This window comes from Cottoperca gobio, chromosome 22 (assembly GCF_900634415.1).
Source record: "Cottoperca gobio chromosome 22, fCotGob3.1, whole genome shotgun sequence".
In the NCBI taxonomy this organism is placed as follows: domain Eukaryota; kingdom Metazoa; phylum Chordata; class Actinopteri; order Perciformes; family Bovichtidae; genus Cottoperca; species Cottoperca gobio.
In genome coordinates this window covers 18,841,243-18,861,507 of record NC_041376.1, presented here as the reverse complement: position 1 = coordinate 18,861,507, position 20,265 = coordinate 18,841,243, and the positions used below count along the sequence as shown (strand labels likewise).

Here is a 20,265-nt window from a genome sequence, read left to right as displayed (position 1 = left end):
ACAGTTTATTTGTCTGTGAATAAATGCTACAGCTCCTCAAGACCCGAGCCAAGCTCCTGTTGCTTACCACCTGCTGATTACAGTGAAGGGGGTTAACAACATCTTCAGCTCAGCCTCACTTAAGGTGGACTGACCTTTAAGGTGGACCAGCTCTTCTGCAACGTGGGTCGACACACACAAGACTCCTCTTTATTTATGACAATTGATGGGCTCATTGCAAATTCCTCAAATGCAAAAGAGACTCAGGGTTAAGTGTTGCTCGGGGGCACACTGGTGGCAGCCCTGGTACTGAACTCACAACCATCTGGTGCTGTATTTGGAAGCCGCATCAGCCCTATCAGGCCGTTTGTCCTGCCTTGTATCTAAAAGAACAGATACGGGAGTGATATCGATCTTCCCTTCTAACTTTCAGCAGGAAAGTGAATAAGCATATTTCTATTGTGTGATTTTCTGTTCTAATTTACAAATCTAAAAGAATTGGATTGTATAGATATCTTCTGAGAACCTCCTAATCGGAGTCACAAACCAAATCTGATCTGTTTCTCAACAGAGCTATGTGTCATCACAACTCATTTCAAAGAGACATTTAAATGACAAAAGAATTGGCTACGGCTCGCAGTGGTGGAAATAAACAACAGTTATTGACTGACCATGTGGATGGTGGGGGACATGGAGTCGGCTTCGTCCTCGTCCGAAAGGTCCGCCATGTTGACGGAGTTTAGGTCAGCGATGTCATCGACGTCCTCCTCGCCGGTGAGTGACGTCAGCGTGTTACCGAGCGCATTGAGGCGCTTGCCGATGTTGGGATCCATGTGAACGTCGATACCGCACATTTTCCAAAGCACATTCAGAGTCCAGGTGCCTGCACTGCTGCTCTCTGTTTTTGAGGAGGAGGAAGGCAGGAGGGAGAGGAAATAAAGAGCGGCAGAGGATGTGGATACAATTACTGCTAAATAACATTCTCAGTCTCATGCTTATTGTGCAGCTCAGTTAAAAGAACTTACCTGCAGAAGGTTGCCCCGTGGTCCTGGAACATACTTCATATGTACCGTCAGGGACTACACCTGTACACACACACACACACACACACACACACACACACACACACACACACACACACACACAGTTCCCACCTGAAGTCAGATCATTAATCATATGACATCAGGCCCATATAGTACGCAGTTAAAAATATATGCATGTATAAAATCTATATTTTGTTTTTTTTATAGCATCTTTAAAAAGAGTTCATCTTGCATGAAGTATGCGTTTAAAAATCCTCGTTGCAATACTTCAATATAAACAAATGGTTCTAGATTTTATTTTGGTTTTTATTATTTAATACTTTCCTTTCTGTAAAACAATCACCACAATTACACCTTTATTATAGATAAGAACTATATTGTAGTGTGATGATTCTCAAAGCCGGTCCTTGAACGAGTCATGTATGACGAACGCTTCAGTCAGAAAGAGAAACCAAATCTACTCTGTGATATTTCATCAAAATCACTTTATACTGCGCGTCTCATTTATAATGTCTCCAAAGATGAACCACTTGCACTAACTTGCCCTCTTCCTGTCAGAAAACATTACATGCTGCGCTCCTCAGGGCAACTAGGAAGCACACATTGACTCAGCTGAGACCGGCAGTCATGTGACAAACATGTTGACTGAATATTGACTGCAGGCTGTTTCTGTAGAGGAGAGGACAACTATGGAATAGTTTAAAATGTTAAGCAGGTCTCATTTTCTTCCATAATTGATGGAATTATTACTGCGTTATACTGCACAACATTAATGTTTGAAGTTCTCCCTTCAGGACATATTGCAGTTTAAAAACAAAGCCACAGTGAGTCAAATGTGACGCTCGGGGTTGTGAGGGTTAAAGCTTTTGAAACTGTATGAAGATGAACTGCATGCGAGAACCAAATCCACTCTTATAATATATATAATATAATGCATCACTCACAAGCATTCATGACCATATCCCCTCGGATTTCAGGCTTCCAGTCGTCCCAGGAGGTCTCGAAGCCCTCAGCGAAGCGGATGCAGAAATTCTTGAAGTGGCCTTTGCTTACCAGGGACTCAGAGGAGCAGGCGGTGATCAGTGTGCTCTCAATGGTCAGCACCATAGCGGAGCCGGTGTCAAAATCTATGCTGTGGTTGGCCTGGCAGAGGAGCGGGGAGAGGGGGGTTAACCAGGCCGAGAGTGAGGGTGGTGTACACAGGGAAGAATCCACTTCCATGTGTTGGGTAAAGGCAGAGTAAGCCGGTAACACTTCATTCTACTGTACTGTATTCACTGTTCAATGAAGTCAGGATCGATATCTTCACGTCATTCCAAATAAACAATACTTTGGCTTCTGTAGAACTCCTAAATACATTCTGCAAAGTGTGCAAATCACAGAATATAAATGATCAGTGCTCCTGTAAATACACCAGTGAGTGAAATGTTACCCAACTTTTCAGTTTCTTAGATTGTGTTTAATTACAGGATGATGATGGGGGGAGGGGAGGGGAGGGGAGGGGGGGGATGCCCTGAAATTCTGGATTAATTCTGCATTGGTTCTAAAATAGGGGTCTGATCAACATCCCAGTCACAACTGGAAGCAGGTAAAAAGCATGTTTGCCTCCTAACTACACGAGGATCTACTAATATTATTTTTATTTTTATTATTATTATTATTATTACTATTATGACTTGGATCAAAATCAGACCACAGTTTTGGAACTATTACTGCAGAAATCCAGGGAATTTCCAAATGCTTTCTCTTACAAGAATAGAGCACCACTGCACGGTGCCAGTAGGTGTGGTACGGTGTGAGCCATTCTAAACTATTCAGTGTCTCTCAGAGATTAGCCTGAAGAATTTTAGCAACAGATATTGACTACTGTGGAAGCCAACTGGCATAACCTCTTTTTAGTATGAAGTAAACCACACACCTCAGACACGCTCAAGCTTCATTAGTTGTTATGCCAGCTTTTTTTTTTCAGGGGGGGGGTGTTGTTACAAAGTGGTGTGGCCTGCCATTTTTTAAACAGAGAGCACTTGTGATGCAGTGAACTTGTGGCATGGAAGAGTATTGATGACAGTAAATCATTGTCCCACAACAAGCCATCACAAGAGATGTAGTAAATTGTAGGTTACTTTTCGTGCATTTTTATGCCGGCCTACTGATGTGCTGGCCCCCGCTTCAGAGTGGAGGCCCTCCGTAGCTGGTACTTGTCCTCTCTATGGAAATAAGTGTGACACAACAGCTGGTGTATCTTGTCTCTATGGACATACTGTAGTATAACAAGACAACTGACATGGACACTTCATTAATATCCAGTGTTTCCCCTAAACGTTTCTATTAGTGTGTAAGGATTGTATCGGAATTAGTTTACATATTATTAATTAACCAATTGAAAATAAATAAAAATGACTTGAAAATAAACTCCACAGTAGCTCTAATGAGTACCATTTTTGTGGAACCAAAAAGAAAAGAAAAGAAAAGGAGATTTTAATATCATTGTTCTCTTAAAAACATTTAAGTAGCTCTATGATACAGCGTGTTGCCAGCCAACATGCACCTGTGTAATAGTTGTGTGTCATATGGGTGCTTGTTTGTGTTGCATTAGAGGTTAGATTACAGAGGTTGTTGAGAAATGAAGGTGTGTGTGTGTGTGTTGGGGGAAATACTGGACATTCTGCCCACTAAAAGCTCAGGTAGGGGAAACACTGATATCAAAACTAATAACAGAATGCAATTGTTTGTAATGCTATTAATAAAAGCAGAATCAGAATCAAAGACATGAACACTGGTACGTTTGTTGCCGAGTGCTGATGGAGATGATGATAATGATCACATTTTCTCTTTAAAGAGGGGATGATGTTAATTAACAATTTGACAAAAGAAGCTCCAAAATGATTCTTTGGTTAGAATTAGATTCTAATAGAGGCGGTTTTACAACAATAGATCTTATGTGCATTTCATATGCTCATCACAACACATCTGCAAACTGTGGCTTCTATTTAAAATGACATTAAACATTAAATTATATATGCAAATATTAACTTTTAACTGAATGCCCTTGAAGCCAACTGATTGCAAACCTGCTATTGTTTATTTAATTAGTAACTACGATATATGGACTTGGAAATGTACATCTAGTAACATTTTTTGTACAGTTCTACAATATTGATTTTGGAAGTTCCAAAGCAAGCGGGGCAGATTACCTGGGATGTGTTGGTGATGGGGAGGCAGATGCCGAGGTCGTTGACGGTCAGCTGCAGGAAGAGTGTGCTGAAGGCCTGGGCGGAGGTCTGTTGGATGCCTGGCAGCTTGTCCACCTACCTCTTTAGTGGCCATGTGGATGTCCTTGTTGAGGGCCAAGCGCTGCTCATTCCAGTTGTCATACGCTGCCTTGTAATTCAGCCAGAAGAGCACAGCTGCAGGAGGGCACACAGGTGGGTAGAAATAATTTATAATTACATCCCGAATGTCATGTAAACAAGTCACATTAGATGTGGAAACGCCAGGGGTTGTTATTTGTTGTGTGAGGAAAAAACTATTCAATTCCATCAGTGAGCCATCCTTCTTCTTGTATCAGCGTGGAGTAGGAGGAATACTTAATGGAAACTGTGGGCAGTCTCATAATGTTGATGATTGTCTTCAGTGTCGAGAAACAAAGTTAATAGATTATTCCCACACAATAAACAGAACTAACCAGAAACAGTTCTGATAAAAAGGTACACGGGATAAGCTTTGACATTTAAAGAGTTACTTTGGTGTTTTCAGCCATGTTTTTGTGTCCGAGTCCAGTTTTGGAAATCGGTCCAGTATTGAGCGTGAACGTTGCTGCTAAACGGGTTGCAATGTAATCATATTGGGCAATTCTGCACCGTCAACCAAAGTGCACTAAAGGTTCGTGTTTTTGCCACCGATTGTTATTCCAAGTATCTGACAACATTATGGAAATGATCCTTTCGCTGGATCAGGTGCGTTTGTAGTTGTGTCCAAACAATCCCCCTTGTAGAAAGCAGCAGAATATTCAGCCATGGCATTAAAAATATTTTATATAACACCGACTTCCACAAGGTGGATGATGCCTAGCGCTCTTGCGAGATTTTAGAACAAGATTTCTCCTCGATCGCGACTTTGTTAGACACAATAACAAACAGACCCGACCAAGCGGAAGATAAAGAAAATCGTTCTATTAACGCTGCAGAATTGCCCGATATGAAACCATTGCAACCTGTTGCTGCAGCGCTCTTAGGACCCATTTCAAAAATTGTTGTCACCATGTCACATAGACAAAAAGTTGTGAAAAACCCAAACGTTCCCCTTTAATGTGTTAAAAAATGGTAAACTGAACCTCTATCAAATGCCACCGGCTGGGCGAAAACGATGGGCCTGTTGAGCGTGATGAGGACGGCCTCCTTGTCCGAGGAGCCACTGATCTCCTCCTGCAGAGCGTTCCGCAGACCGATCCGTGTTCGAAAGTACGCCACCTGGTGGAAGTCTGAGCCAGCCTCTTCATACACCTGTCACGTGAAGGGAGAAAGAGCGTCTCATAGCGATCTACTATCATCAAGCACGAGAGGAACAAACCTTATTAAAACGTGTGGATTCTCTACAAATGGGAACTCCCTACACAATCCTTAATCCAATTCTAAAAATAACACAAAGAGAAAACTTAGTATGAGGCCGATCTGTACCTGATGCTTGACTATCTGCCCAAGAGCCAGATGGAGATCTACTTGACATTTGCCGAACAGTTTAAGGTAGCTGCTGCTGCCGCCGGGTTGAGCCTTGCACTGGATCCTGTTGGAGAGCTCCAGCTCGATGAGGCCGGTCTCAAAGCGCACAGCTCGCATAGAAGGAGTGGTGGCTGTCATCTGGATTCCCTGTGGACAAGAATATGGCATTTAGAACATTCATCAGAGCTGACTGACCCTCAAAATGAAACAAAACATCTCTAGAGAGAAACCCTTACTGTCTTTTATTATATAAGTTCTGAAAGGTTTACATGTAAAAGACTCTCTACCAGGTTTGCTGTCAAAACCTTCACTACGCTAATGCCAACCCTCGCCCTCTGTAGTGCAACTCCGCTCTGGAGGGTTCAGGTTTCATTCGCGATTTACACAGCGCTTGGTGTTCGTATTTGTGATGCATCTCCCCTTCAGTAGAGGAATGTGATAAACTCTATAGTGACAAACTTTGCCAGATATTTGAGGCAACATTAACACAATAAAAACATTTTTTGAGTCGAGGGGATCTTTCAAACAACACACGGCTGATATGTGATTGAGGTACCTTGAACATGAGGCTGAGAGAATAAAGCAGGATCTTGGGCTTGTCTGCATCTGTTGAGGTGTCGTGCTCATTCCACAGCGGGATGGGTTGTTCTCCTCCTGCATAGAGAGAACACAAGTCAGCCTCACAAGTCCAACCAGTCTGAGTGCGAGATAACGTGTGATCATCTGTGTACCTGCATGTATGTGCGACTTCTAATATCTGCCCGAGGTGTCATTTAAAAGACTCCTCCCTGATGTGAAGGGTTACACCATTTTCATTATTCTTTACCATAAAACAGGAGATTATAAGTTTTCTCTCCTGGGCCATTAAATCGATCAAGCTTAGCGAGATAAACAAATGACTATCAATACTGCAGTGGGAATGAACTCCACTGGATCTGTGTCAGTGCCTTGGGCATTGTTTTGTGAGGAAAGCAATATTTCCCATCGACTTAAGTAGCAGCTGCAGGCTACAGAAGACTGTTGGGAACAGTCAGATGTTTAAGATTAGATTAACTTTATTGACCTTAGAGGAAAGCTGGGCCATTACAGCAGCAAAGAAATGGATATAGTGTTGTACGGGTTTCACAGTAAGGTTTATCTTTACAATATGTTAATGAGGGAATTTTGCAGTATCACAAAATATATATATATATACACACACACACACACACACACACGTAAATGTGCTGTTAGTCTTTGTTACAGTACCTGAGACCTTCTGAATGACCTCATTGACCTCCTTCATGAAAACCTTCTGCAGGAAGACCAGGTGGTTGAGCAGGTCCGTGGTCAGGTTGTGCTCAAATGAACCAATCTGCAAACCAGTAACCAGTTAGTAAACAACTTCTTCAAAAGAAATGTTATATCTGTTACTTATTTATTCTCCATTTCAAACTCTGAAAACAGAGGAGGTGATTGTTGGAACAGTGGAAACACTGACAGTTTTATAATGTTTCCGTCAAGTGTTGTGGAAGTTTTCCTGCTTTACTCTGGAGAGATGTATATAAAGTCAAATAAATGGTGATAGAGACAGAGTCGTCTTTGTGCATTTATTTGAGATCTCAAAAGCACCAGTCCTACAGAGCACTGGCGTAGTCTGTAGGAGGGCACAGTTTGAAAGAGGACACACAGACATTTTATACACACTTGTTCCTTTGACTTTAGTGACTGAGTGATAAACACAGCAGGGGACAAACTGCTGATGAGCTATAGAACAATAAAACATCAGTCAATAGGTGATTGGTCAGCACATCTGTTATTTACTGTAAAAAAGCAATAAACCAAAGATGTTCTCTCTGTTAGATTAGTTCATTTTGATGTTTGTAAGGTCATTCCCTCCAATCTGATGAACCCAGTCCTGGGAAACTCCATCCTTTTATCTTTGAGTACATATACATAGACATTTGTTTCTTGGAGCAACATAGTATCCTGACCGTCTCCTTGACACCAGTTATGTAAACACTAAAACAAATGGCACACCCAAGATTCTTTCTCAGAAAGTTAATCAGTATGTGAATCTAATGAGAGAGGACCATCTGTGTCCTGTCTGACAATGCCTCCCCCATTATAACAAGAAAAGGCCGTTGACCCTAGCTTGATAAGGGAACTTGTAAAGTTGTGCAAATGCATGAAAGAGAAATAGGCAGATCATCACTTGTAACATTATTAGAACATTATTTAAACAGTAGACATTTAAATTGCTATTACACAAGTGTGTCTGACGACGATCAGCGAAGTAAAATGAGTCTGGTGTATTTCAGGTTTTGTACGTTAATTAATACATTTGAATAATTGTCCAAATCCCTGTTGATTTTATTTATTATATATTGCCTTTAAAGCCCGCCGTAGCATCGCGCCGGGGGAAAGGCGTTGCAATGAGCGAGTCATGTTTCCAACACGGCCTCTTACCTCGGCTACACAGCGCAGGTAGTTGCCTTGGAGGTAGTTTCCTTGCTTTGCTGGGAAGTCGTCGGGGGCCCAGCCCTGGTCCGAGTGGCTCTCGTGGTCCTCCATGATGTACTCCCCTGACATGGTGACTGGGGGCAGGGTGAGGCTGGCTGATGGTGGCATGGTGGACATGTCCACTGGGGACACTTTTGACTGGAAGCAAAGCTTGTGGTTCGGCAACTCAAAGGTGAAACTGGTTTGTGCCCCTAAACAAAAAAACAGAATGATTATTATCACTCATTCTGGGCATACCTCAGCATTGATATTAACACAAGGTGATTCTTTTTTAAATATGCCTTTTGTAAGAACAATAAGGGAAAGATGAGATGTAAAATCTGTCTTTTCACACAATAGTTGAAACCCTTTCTGTAATTAGTTACCATCAATGTGACACACACACACACACACACACACACACACACACACACACACACACACACACACACACACACACACACACACACACACACACACACACACACACACACACACACACACACACACACACACACACACACACACACCTGTCATGCCATGGCTCTTCATGCGACCCATTTTGTACTCTGCTTTCAGTGAGGGCAGCAGGGCGGCCCCGATGGTGATGCCGTCCATCATGGCGCTGAACTTGAGGACGATGGGCTTCTTCTCCAGGCCTTCGGGGAGCTGAGGGAATTCGTTGGCTTCTACGGGGGTCTGATTGATGCTGGATGCTTTTTCCGAGGGTTGGGGGGTGGGGGTGTCCTCCCTATTAGGAGGTTGACTGTAAGAGGAGAAAGAAAAAAACCCATATGGACAAAAGGTGATGACTGAATATCTGAGCTTGAGATTTGCCTTAACATCCGTCCCACAGGTGACAGGGTGAACTGAAGGATTGCTTGGATTTAGTTATGTGTGTGTCATTATGAAGAGCTGTGCCGATACTGGCTCATGTTCCTGTGAACATCAAATTATAGAAAGGTTGTTTAATATCCTGGGCACACCTACAACGCTATAAATATATTAACATAATTCAGAATATTACCATGGAAATAGACCACACACAAGCTTTGAAAGCAGTTAACTGGCAACAGTGTGAAGATGCTGCAGTAACCTGTCACTTATGGAGATGAAAGACTTCTTATGAGGATTGTATTAAGTGTAGATTACAAACTAATGACATTAGTGTGTTGCATGACTGATTCATGCAGGAATTTAAATATAGTTACGAGTGTGCAACATTTGAGAGTCCGTTTTTAATTACCATTAACCCGTGACAACAAAAAGGTCAGAAACAGAAACTGCTGCAAAAAAGCTTTTTTTATTATTAATATTATTTTCGCATTTCACTGAGTAACACAACATTTAATTATATCATGTATACTAAATGCTAGGGGCATTATTATTTGTTCAGAGTCTGGGATACGCCAATGATGAGCAACAACATTGATTTTGATGCATTGCATCAAACACGTAACAGAGCAGCTATGCCCTCAGTGGAAACCAGCAACATAGCATGGAAACGTCTCAATCTGCTGGAAAATAGTCAAAACTACAATTTTGAGGCCAGGGCTCTTGATTAAAAGCCTGATAGAACAGAATGCATGATTTTATGCAGTAATGGCCGATGGATAAAAACAGAAATGTGGTTTTAATGCGGACTTGTTTTGTCCTTAAGGCTCTGATATCTGTATATGGACTCCACAGTTCATTTTAGGAGCTGAGGTTGAACTTCTAAAATGTGAAAAAAAACTAAAAACCTCTCACCCTTGCCAAACTGCATGCCATATGAATTAACACAGCCAAATTGATTGAAAAATCAAATGCATAAAGTTCCCTAGTGAGGCCCAAGGGTTAATTGCTATAAATATATGAGACTTAAAAGATAGATAAAAGAAGAGCACGTACACGTTGGAGGGCTGGCGGATGAGGTCAGAGATTTGTTTGGAGAGCTGGTGAGAGCTACGGACCATCATGCTGTGCAGAGTAGCCGGGTGCTGAGGGATGTTGATCATGATGGCGCCGACTTTGAAGACCGCTGCATTGTTGGTCCTCAGCCCTCGCTGGGCGCTGTACAGGGCCTGGGACTTGGCGATGTTGCATTTGACCACCGTTCTGAAAAACAGAGTAAACTGGAATGAACAACAAGACTAAAATTCAGAGATGTTTTTTCTCCCCCCCCACCCCCCTCCACGAGGTAATGCGGACATATGAATGGATGTGGAATTACATCAAACAATGAAACAACATGCAGATTCAGGACGGCATTCACTTTTCTGGGAACAGGTAGAATGAGCAATCAGAACAGTGACACATGTTCCGCTATGAATGAAGAAGGTAATGGATGGTACACTACGGCGCCAGAATCCAAGGTCCTACATTTGGATTGTGATCCTGCCTCTTGTAGCAAATACTACTTTGGTGTATGAATGTGTTATTCTACTGAAACTGGAACAACGTGCTGAAATATCAAACTGATTGGAAGATATTTCAGTGTGTTGGCAGATTGTAAACATTGAAGGGAAAAGACAAGAATGAACAGATTCACAAAAGTTTTTTAAAAATGAATAAACCAATACAAGTGGATTTATATACACAAACCGAGGAGTCGTGAGAAACCTCTCACTGAAAATACACACTGATGACAGGCGACTCAGACAAATGAAGGATGTGCAATCAGGGCGGTTGGGTTTCCCACTGACTAATGGATGTGAGCCCTGAACGGTAGCAATAACATACAGAAACTCTTGTTTAGCTGTGCTGGTGGGAGATGTTGGGAAATCCTCCAGTCTATGCAAGTAGTTGGAAGAGAAGGCAGAGGAATGTAAAACAAAAGGAGAAGAAGAAGAAGAAGCTTGAAACAGTTCAGAGACACCATAAGGGGAAAACACACTTTAAGTGATAATGTGGTCCAGCTCTTTGTTTTGGTTTCCGATGCACAAGTTTATGATGGAAAAGGTTCTGGGTTTATAAAGTAGCTCACAACTAGAATGAACTAAACCATCAAGTTAAGTTTAACGTTACCAGGGAAACTGCAGCCGTCAGCTCACATGGCCGACACGATTCTTTAATTGGGACCCAACGCGTTTGCATTGGAGCCTGATGTTGAATATTGCTTAACTATGTCTTTGTCTGCACACTGCGTTCAGTAGAAACCAAACAAGCGAGTAGGACAATATGCCAGCGGCACTGCAATCATTCTCACTTACATCTGAATGGGGGGCAATTTTACACATCAGTAGCAACTATAAAGGGCCAAGTTGTGTGGCATATACAAATTTAAGCACACAAGAGCAGTTGAGAGCAGACAGTATGAAAACAGGATTAAGTCTAATTTTTTCTCTTCTTTTTTACACAGTTCCATCTGTTAAATAGAAGATGAGAGAAAGCTTCTTATTCAAGCAGCAGTCGAAGTTCTAAACTGAATCAAAGCAGCGTGGCGATGCATCAGTCTGTCTCAGAGCATGACTACAAGGCTTGTAACCTGATTACGCCGGTTATGTTTTGAGGAAATTGCTCGCAGTGAAAACAAAAACGGCTATTAAAATTTCCCAGCTGGAAAGCAGTCGGTAATTGGCTCCTGCTGAGCGGCAATGCTTGTGGAAAACACTGCTTCCACTTTTTAGTTTAAACTCAGGCATTTTACTAAAGGTACTCAACATTAAAGCGTGCACGTTTCTGTGTACTTGTGCAAGTGGAAGGTATTCTTCTTGGACTTCACTCACTATTTTGATCTCACAGAGTATCTTAAAAAAGTCCATAAACATTTCGATAATACTTATTTATAATATTGATCTTTGAGATTACAGTTCAAATAAAATAGTTGTTCAAAAAGTAAAAGAACTTTGAATCAGAAATGAAATGTATTTATTTATTTATTTAAAATGAGTAATAATTTAAAGTTTCTACTTTCTACATTTCTTTTTAAGACATAAAAACCTTGATATTAAGAAAGTACCAGTTAAATGATAAGCAGCCGTTAAAGAGAATCTGTACGTACTGGATGTCAGGAGTTATGCCCTCCAGGAGAACAATGTTTACCCCTCCTATGTGAGCCGATGCACACGTCTCCGTCATCTTCTGGTGCAGGATATCTGTGGACGTAACAAGAACAATGACATCAAAACAGAACAGACTTTTATTAAGAATTGCCATCCACCTGTTTTGCAGAAAGTCAGTGCCAAGGTAAGAGAATGACCTACTAGAAAAACTCATTCCCAGTAATACCCGCACAGATCCCGGCCTCACCTTTCATCTTCTCCTTCAGGGTGAAACTTCCATGGATCTTCTTCAGCTCGGCCTCCATGGTCAGCCCGCCGATGTCGGCCTCCAGGTGGGTGCGGTTCACCATGCCGATGCCGAACACTATGAGTGTGATGTGATGGGGCTCGGAGCTCACCAGGCTACGCCGCCGCCCGCCTGAGCCCGGAGGCCTGTTGGGCGTGGTGTTGTCCTGCTGTTCGTTCTCAAAGATCACTTTACAGAGTGGCTCCGAGGGCCGACGCCCACCTTCTGCAGAAAACAGGGGGGACAAAATATACATGTAGATGAGAAAAACTAAAATAATACATATCACAAATGAGGAACTGTGTGTGTGTGCTGTTGTAATACTCATTCGGCCACAAGAGCCAGAAATGTAGCACTAATACAGAACGGTGCTTCTCACTTTAAGTCCTTCAGCTGAAGCTTTACCCTTCCCTTTGTTTGCCACGATGTAATAAGATTACTGCTGATTCTCTTGATACATACATATCTTAATTAAATAATGCAAACACACATTGCACCTTGTGTTTACAGTGCACTGAGAAATATAAACTCACCTGAAAGAAAACATGAACGCTTTTATTCCTCTTTAGCCCATGGAGTAGTGGTGCACTTCAGCCTCTTGTGGACGAACTGAGTATTACAACAACACAAACTCCGCCCTCCCCCCCAACTCGTTTTATAGATGGATAAATAAAAACTCAGAAAGATTATCGTGGCAAATCCTTTTTTTCCCCACCCATTCTTAAGTCATTAACACAGGAGAGAAAACTATTTAGATCAGACAGAAGAATGAGTCATCAGAATCACTTTCGTCTCACTGCTTCCTCTATTGTGTGATATCATCAAAACTCAGGTTACATGAGGAGAGGGAGGTTGGCGTCAACATTCGTACTTCATTCTATAATACTGCAAGTACCTTTCACTACCTATGTACATAAAGTCATGGCAGGCTAGACATGTGCACGTAGGGTATGATTATAGTACCCCGCGTCTTTGTTTACCTGCAGGTTTAGCACGATGACATGTGGCTACATTTGACTTGTGATGACCACTGCACTAGGATTTAAAAAAAAAAAAGACTGAGCAAAGCTTTAGACCTTCAGGAATTCATTCTGTCATTGCATCACGGTGGTTTCTGTTAAAACCCTCCAATACAAGCTACAGTCATACATACTCGGGGAAATGTTGCATAAACAGCAGCCACATGTAATATCAGGATCAAATGACTAGAAATTAATCAAAATAAGGAAGAAGAGATAAGTGTAGCATTTATTTATGATATATTAAAGTGGCAATAGACAACCTTTTAACTTCCCTTTGTGTTGTAAATCGAGTATTCATGTTTGAATTCATTTTCAGATGGAGGATACCCAGGGGCAGACAGAATTGCACAGTGAACGCGAGGCTGAGAGGGAAACAAGCTAAACGCAGATTGTGTCATTATTCTATAGACATTGTGCATTCAACATTTACTTCATAATGACAAGTTAAAGCAAAGAAACATCTATTGCTACTTAAACTAGGAGCACATTATTAATAATTGGAAATGATAGAAAGTATTAATTGCATGCAAAATAACAGCAAGCGGTGTTGACTTTTCATTCGGTGGCATACATACAAAGTCAGAGAATGTGAAATGTTTGCAGTATAAATATGAATGAAAACCACACATCAATAAAAGCAATGTATAATAAAGTCATTTCTGGGTCTGATCAATAAAGCGGTCAAAATAAATAAGTTGAAGACACAAAGATGTGAACATCAAGCCGCCGGGAAAAAAGAAAGAAGAATTAAGATGCAACAGCGATGTTTGTAAGGTAGAGCAGAGCAATATGTTCAAAACATAATGTGTGAATGTGAACTGGTCAAAGTGCACAGTAAAGCGGAATGAGTGGCGCACCTGAGATGCAGTTCTCTGGGGAGGTTTTCTCCAGGATGCCAGTGGGATCGGAGATGAGGGAGTAGAAGTTGAGCAGCTTGTACATGTTCTGCCAACATTCTGCTGAAGGCTCGCTCTGCTCCGACACTGTGATGGAGTCCGAGTCGTCCATCTGGATGGCCATGTGGTCCGCCACGTCACGGGAGCCCTTCCTGGACACCTGAGGACGTTACACAATACCAGACGTTATGAAACAAATACAAATGTCACATCATGGGGCTGAAGGGGAACTACACAGTCTGGCTGATTTCTTCTGGTGTTGCCTCTGTTTACTGAGTCAGGTGATGAGATCTGGAAGATGACATCATTTACACAGGACATTACTTTCAGTAAACAGGAAGGTAACTCAGTTATTTCTGTAGAGAGATTAAGAAGAGCTCTGGTTTAGATTCCATCGGTGGAAGGTTGTGTGTCTGTCAGGAGGCCCTCTGAGACATCTCCAACTTTCATTTGAAAAATATGTGGTTTCTTGAAGTTTAAAGCGCATGTTCCTACTGCTGAGAAATATCAAGGCAGAAGATTCTACTGGAGACTGAAGAAAATATGTTTCTGTGAATGGTGCCTGTTCTGGGAAAGTCTTACGATCTACTGGCTCCCTCTAGGGTTTGTGTGTAGAAGGGGACAGAGTCAGAATTCATTTTGAGACTTTACTGATCATGTTTTAAAGGTCTGGACCGGTTGAATATCTGACATTGTTTAACACCGAGTCCGCAGGCAGCTCCTGGCTGTTCCACGCTGTATATCAGAAAAGGAAAAGATCTCTATAAACTGAAATCCCTTCTCTAGATGTGCGGGGGTGTTGAAAAACTTTAAAAAGGTGACTCCTCAGAAGTGTAAAAACCTCTTTATCGTCTTTACCTTCGATGTGCGTCGCTCCGAGCGTCCGAGGGAGCTGCGTCCTCGAGGCTCCCTTCTCCCCAGCGTGTCCATGCCTGACGGAGGGCCATTAAGTGGTAAACCCCCAGTAACGCCTGCTCCTCCTCCACCTGCTCCCCCTCCGCCCACCCCTCTCTTGCTCTTCAGAGTTTGGGTTCCGCTGCGTCCCGCCCCGTTGACGCTTCCCCGGGAGCTGCGGCTGAAGTCCGAGGACCTGAAGTGGCGGTACGGCCGGGCCTTGAATGTGGGTGTCGGGGAGGCGGAGCCGGCGGTGTAGCGGCTCAGCTTGATATCCGTCTGCGTGGCCTTGATGTCGTCGATCATGGTGCTGAACTGGTGGATGAGGCGCACCAGGGCCATGTCCACACGCTGGCTGATGGACTGACAGGCCGTCGTGAAGTCGCAGTGGAACGTGTTGTAGTGGCGGCGGTTGAGGTCGTGGAAGGACAGCGGCGCTGCGGTCGGGCCCTGCGGAGCGCTCGTCGACTTCTCCATCACCACTGCGTTCAGGCTGAACGTCTCAATCAGCAGCGCGGGCTTGAACTCCAACGGAGGCAGGTTCACCATGCCCTGTCTGAAGAGAGGAGGGACAGCGGGGGGGGGGGGGGGGGATTAGGTACACATTCTATATTTACGGATGGAAAATCATTTATTGTTGTTTTATAGGTTTTGATTTTACCTCCTGGATCTTTTATTTTTCCGCTCTTTGGAGGTGTCAGAGTCCACGATGTCCGCTCTGAGACACTCGAGGTTGCCAGAGAAAGACAGATGCTCTCCAAAATACATCTTGTAACTAAGAGGAGTGGCGTCTTGGGCCTGAATGCCTGTGTAGCTCAGCAAAGGCTTGAAAACAACCTGAAGGTGGGAAACAGATATCAAGACACAAAATCAAGACAGCTTTGTTGACGCGAGCGTATGCAGAGTGTGCGCCACTTACAAAGATAAAACATGAATCAAGGCAAGACAAAGGGAGTACACTCAACCAGGCTAAACGCTCATTTACTGTTTTATCACAGCTTACACACAGAAAGGTTAAACTATTGGTATTACATCATTTGCAAATTGATTCATTCATATCCTAAATACTCTGCTCGTTCATCAACAATGCTTTTGTAATAACCGACTTAAAGAGCTGCAGGCATCAGGCTCATTGCCTGCCAGGTGAACGTTTAGACCACATGCACAACAACTGAACAAATGAAGACATGCACACAGGTGTGTTCACAGCACCTGAGCGTCGGCCAGTTGAACAGCAGCTGGGCACTGGTTGCCCTCCTCAATGTCGGCCATGTCGTCCTGACTGGTGCTGTGCTGGGAGTGCTGGGAGTGGGTCCCGTCCAGGGTGTTCTGGTCGCTGGACAGCACCGTGTTGAAGTCTGACGCTGAGGGGATTGTGGGCAGGTTACACGCCCCACCTGCAAGGTGTGGAAGAGAGGTTTAGGATGTGGTGTGAGAGCAGGCAGCTCCTGGGAGCTCATGCTGTGTTTGCCTGCAGGATATGTTCACAGCAGAGCATGTGAGCAGAGGAGCAGCTCAGTGGCAGTATGTTACTTGATAATGGTTAATATAAGCAGCTGTGAGTGAGCAGAGTCCCGTAGGGAGGAACACTTTACCATTCCACCTCCTCATAAACAGATGTTAGAGTGAGTTAAATTGAAAGGCAACTGTCACATTAACGAGTGTTAAGACGGACTTTATGGCCATTTTATGCACAATTTAAACCTCTAAAAACAGCCACTTCTCATTCTCTTAATGTGTTTGTGAGGAACTGCTCACACTCATTTGCTGTGCTGTCATTGACTGACACCTGGGTGAGGAGATAACGACAACGCTTATCGTCTTTGGGCACAAATCCAGCTTTTCACACACGCACAAATGGCACCCACACAATACGCTCAATTGTTAAGAGGTAACATGTATATATCAAAGATCAAGAGGGTGACTCAGACGATCAGTGGGAGTACAGAGGAACAGAAGGCAGGAAAGTCTTGCAGAGGCGTGACGGATGAACAAAAATTTGAGAAGGCTAAACTCCACCAAACATTGTCTGGTTCTCACACAGCGTTCGGCGAGAGCAGTGAGGAAACAACATGACTTCATCTATCCATCACGGTAGCACAGCTGCAGGCCTGCAGCATAGTTACACGGGATTCCAGAGTTTAATAAGCTACCACTTTACTCTTTTGATATCAAAACACTTTAGATCTTTAATTTCATTTTTAATGAAATGTCAGAGGGCTGCTGTACGAGATGACCCCTATTAACCTATGGAGGTATAAAGATTTAAAAACTGATCAGAGACAAAAGAGCCCTGCTGTTTTTTGGTACTTAATATTAGCCAATAACCCAACGCATGAATTACTCTGAATGGTAAAACTCATGCATATGGCGTTCAATGAATACAACCTTTTGCAAATAAAATGTTCAAATAGGCATTATGTGTAGGGTTTGGAAATGTCCTGCCCTTGGCGCCCCCCAGGTCACACACAGTGCACGCTGCCACCGAGTTTCTAATTTTTTCCACAAATAAAAACTTCAGGATAAAAATGTAAATAATTTCATGCGCTATAATCGCAGAAAGAAACCATAGTGGCTTTAACCCACAGTATATACAACACTCATTGTTAAATTGATATCTAGTTCTATTTACGAAACAAAAACATTCCTGTTTCAGACTGTAACAGAGGAGACTATTAAACTAACACAAGGGGACAAACTAACTGCTGGAAAACTAGTTCACCGACACCATGAGCACAACACTGAGCAACAGTCCCTGACCTCCATCTGGACTGTAAGCTGTTGGGAGTGGTTGGTACTGGTAGTGGTTGACAGGAGAATCCAGCGGGTCTGGTAGAACAGCAACAGGGTAAGATTCTGATCCGTTACAGATACTGCACTAAGTGAAGAATCAAGATGTTGACGGGATAGTTTGGGATGTTTAAAGTGGGTTTGTATGAGGTGTTTATCTGTAGTGAGTGTATACAGTAGATGGCAGTTTAGCTATGTTTACAATATTCTCACTGCTTTACCTTTCTGGTTTACCCTGTCAGAAAGGGCTGTCTGACAGCAAGGTGAGAATATTCTAAATATAGCGTACACTTAAACTGATATTGATTTTGTTCGGTGGCTAGAAGACATTCTGCTGCTGCCCCGTCCACAGCAGTCCTCTCCTGCCTGCTAGGAATACACTCACTATGGTAAGTACCTCACACAACCCCAGTTTTAAAAAATCTGAACTATCCCTTTAAAAATGATCAATCATTCTAAAAGCATTACAACAAAACATTTAATAAAAAAAAAAATGTGTTTGCCCTCAAAGTTCCAGAGAAATGAGCTCACCTGGGCTGGAATGAGGATTTGAAAGAAAACACCCCACAAAGACAATGTCTGACCTGTGTGCAGGCTGTTGTGCTGGGAGCGGTTAATCGGGGAGTCCTGCACCGCAACCCCCGTCCTGTTGCCCACAGCGTTGGACATCCAGTTGTAAAAGCTGACTGAGGAGGGCTCTGACAGCAGCGGGTGCTCGGTCAGCATGTCTGTCCCTAAACTGTTTCCTGAGCACCAGAAGAAAGAGATTAGGAGCACATTGCATCATGGAAAATACTTTTAAAAAACTAGCATCATCGAGGCACAAGGGTTAATGTAGATTGGTCATTGTTGATTCTAAAGGTTATGACAAAAAGACTTTCATAAACAGGGAGGGTCTTATACTGCCGTGAGCACTGAACACATGTGGAATGTGCTCTCCTGCGTTTTGTTAGACTGTTGCAAACACTTGAATGCAGTGTTGCTGCCTTCATGAAGGTGATGTCAGCAGGGGCTGCTGACTGTTGAGAGCGTTAAACAGAGTAAACACCTCATGGTAGGCACATTCACTCTGCACACTGCTTCACTGTGGGCATGTGCTTGAGGAGGGACCAAGCTGTGAATCTATTTTGGTTGTGTTTTTATTCACGTAATTGAACGGTAGAGGTCAGCCTTGCAGCACAAATCAAGCGCGGGCATTAGTACCTGTGCGAGTGAGGGAGTTGCTCTTGGCTGCAGTGGCGGCAGACGGTTCATTCCTCTGAGGCATGCCCTCCAGCAGGTTGTGCAGACTCCGAAAGCTGCCTGTCAGGTTGCTCAGGAGGCTCTCCTTCCTGGGGCTGTCCTTAGCTGGCAGGCCTGCACGGCTCACATGAGCGGGTGAGTCAGCTGCAGTGTCCCCGCTGGTGTAGCTCAGCGACTGGTATGGATGGGAGCCCTGGATGTGACAAATGTGCAGATGATGTTTACAATATATCACTGCCTGTGGCTTTTGGCATGTCAAAAGGAGAGGGAAACACAGTGAAGGCCACGATCCATTATAGAAAGAGTCCAAAATTGAGTCACCTTCACTTTGTGTAAAGAACCAACTTGTGTTTACTGCGACTAATGATGACTTTAATTAGTGAAGAATCTGCTGTTTATTTCATTGATTAACCGTTTGGTCTATAAAGTGTCAATGCATGCTGCTTGTATTGTCGTATCAACACTCCAAATGCCAAAAGGTATGACATTGACCAGGTTTCCATCCAAAAACATCTCAAGCTTTAGCAGAATCTTAGAGAACATCTGCTAAATATGTTGCGTATGATCGCTTGTTTCCATCTACTACAGTTCTGCAGTTCTTAGGAGCTGGCTCATGCAGATAAGCAGTAGGTGGCGCCACTTCTATTGCAGAAGAACAAGATGGCGTCGTTAAAAGAGCGCCAGTCCGTGCTAAAACGGTGAAAAACAATCTAAGAACTGGAAATTGATATTTCAGTTGGTTTGATGTGTTAATGTGAGGAAGGTGACATCACATCTGTGTGGCGCGATGAGGAGACTTTTTAATCTGCCGTTAATCTTCTTCTCTTCAGAGGACGCTGGAGTCACATGCTTCACGTACGTCACTGTATTTTGTCCCCTCATCTGTTTCCATTGTCGCTTGTTGCTTTTCCAACAAGCCAACAATAACAAC

General features: G+C 43.1%; 1 protein-coding gene across 1 annotated transcript in view; it reads right to left on the bottom strand.

The window, feature by feature from the left end:
- kiaa1109 (KIAA1109 ortholog) overlaps positions 1-20,265 on the bottom strand; it is an 84,217-nt gene that overhangs the window by 25,221 nt on the left and 38,731 nt on the right. Inside the window, 21 exon segments of the mRNA XM_029459954.1 lie at positions 651-877; positions 1,005-1,064; positions 1,967-2,165; positions 4,217-4,330; positions 4,332-4,429; positions 5,356-5,524; positions 5,699-5,887; positions 6,297-6,394; positions 6,989-7,094; positions 8,189-8,433; positions 8,752-8,987; positions 10,112-10,318; positions 10,943-10,993; positions 12,204-12,297; positions 12,452-12,715; positions 14,370-14,568; positions 15,267-15,858; positions 15,964-16,139; positions 16,515-16,699; positions 18,677-18,838; positions 19,296-19,527. Of these exon segments, the coding sequence (XP_029315814.1) occupies positions 651-877; positions 1,005-1,064; positions 1,967-2,165; positions 4,217-4,330; positions 4,332-4,429; positions 5,356-5,524; positions 5,699-5,887; positions 6,297-6,394; positions 6,989-7,094; positions 8,189-8,433; positions 8,752-8,987; positions 10,112-10,318; positions 10,943-10,993; positions 12,204-12,297; positions 12,452-12,715; positions 14,370-14,568; positions 15,267-15,858; positions 15,964-16,139; positions 16,515-16,699; positions 18,677-18,838; positions 19,296-19,527 (3,903 nt within the window).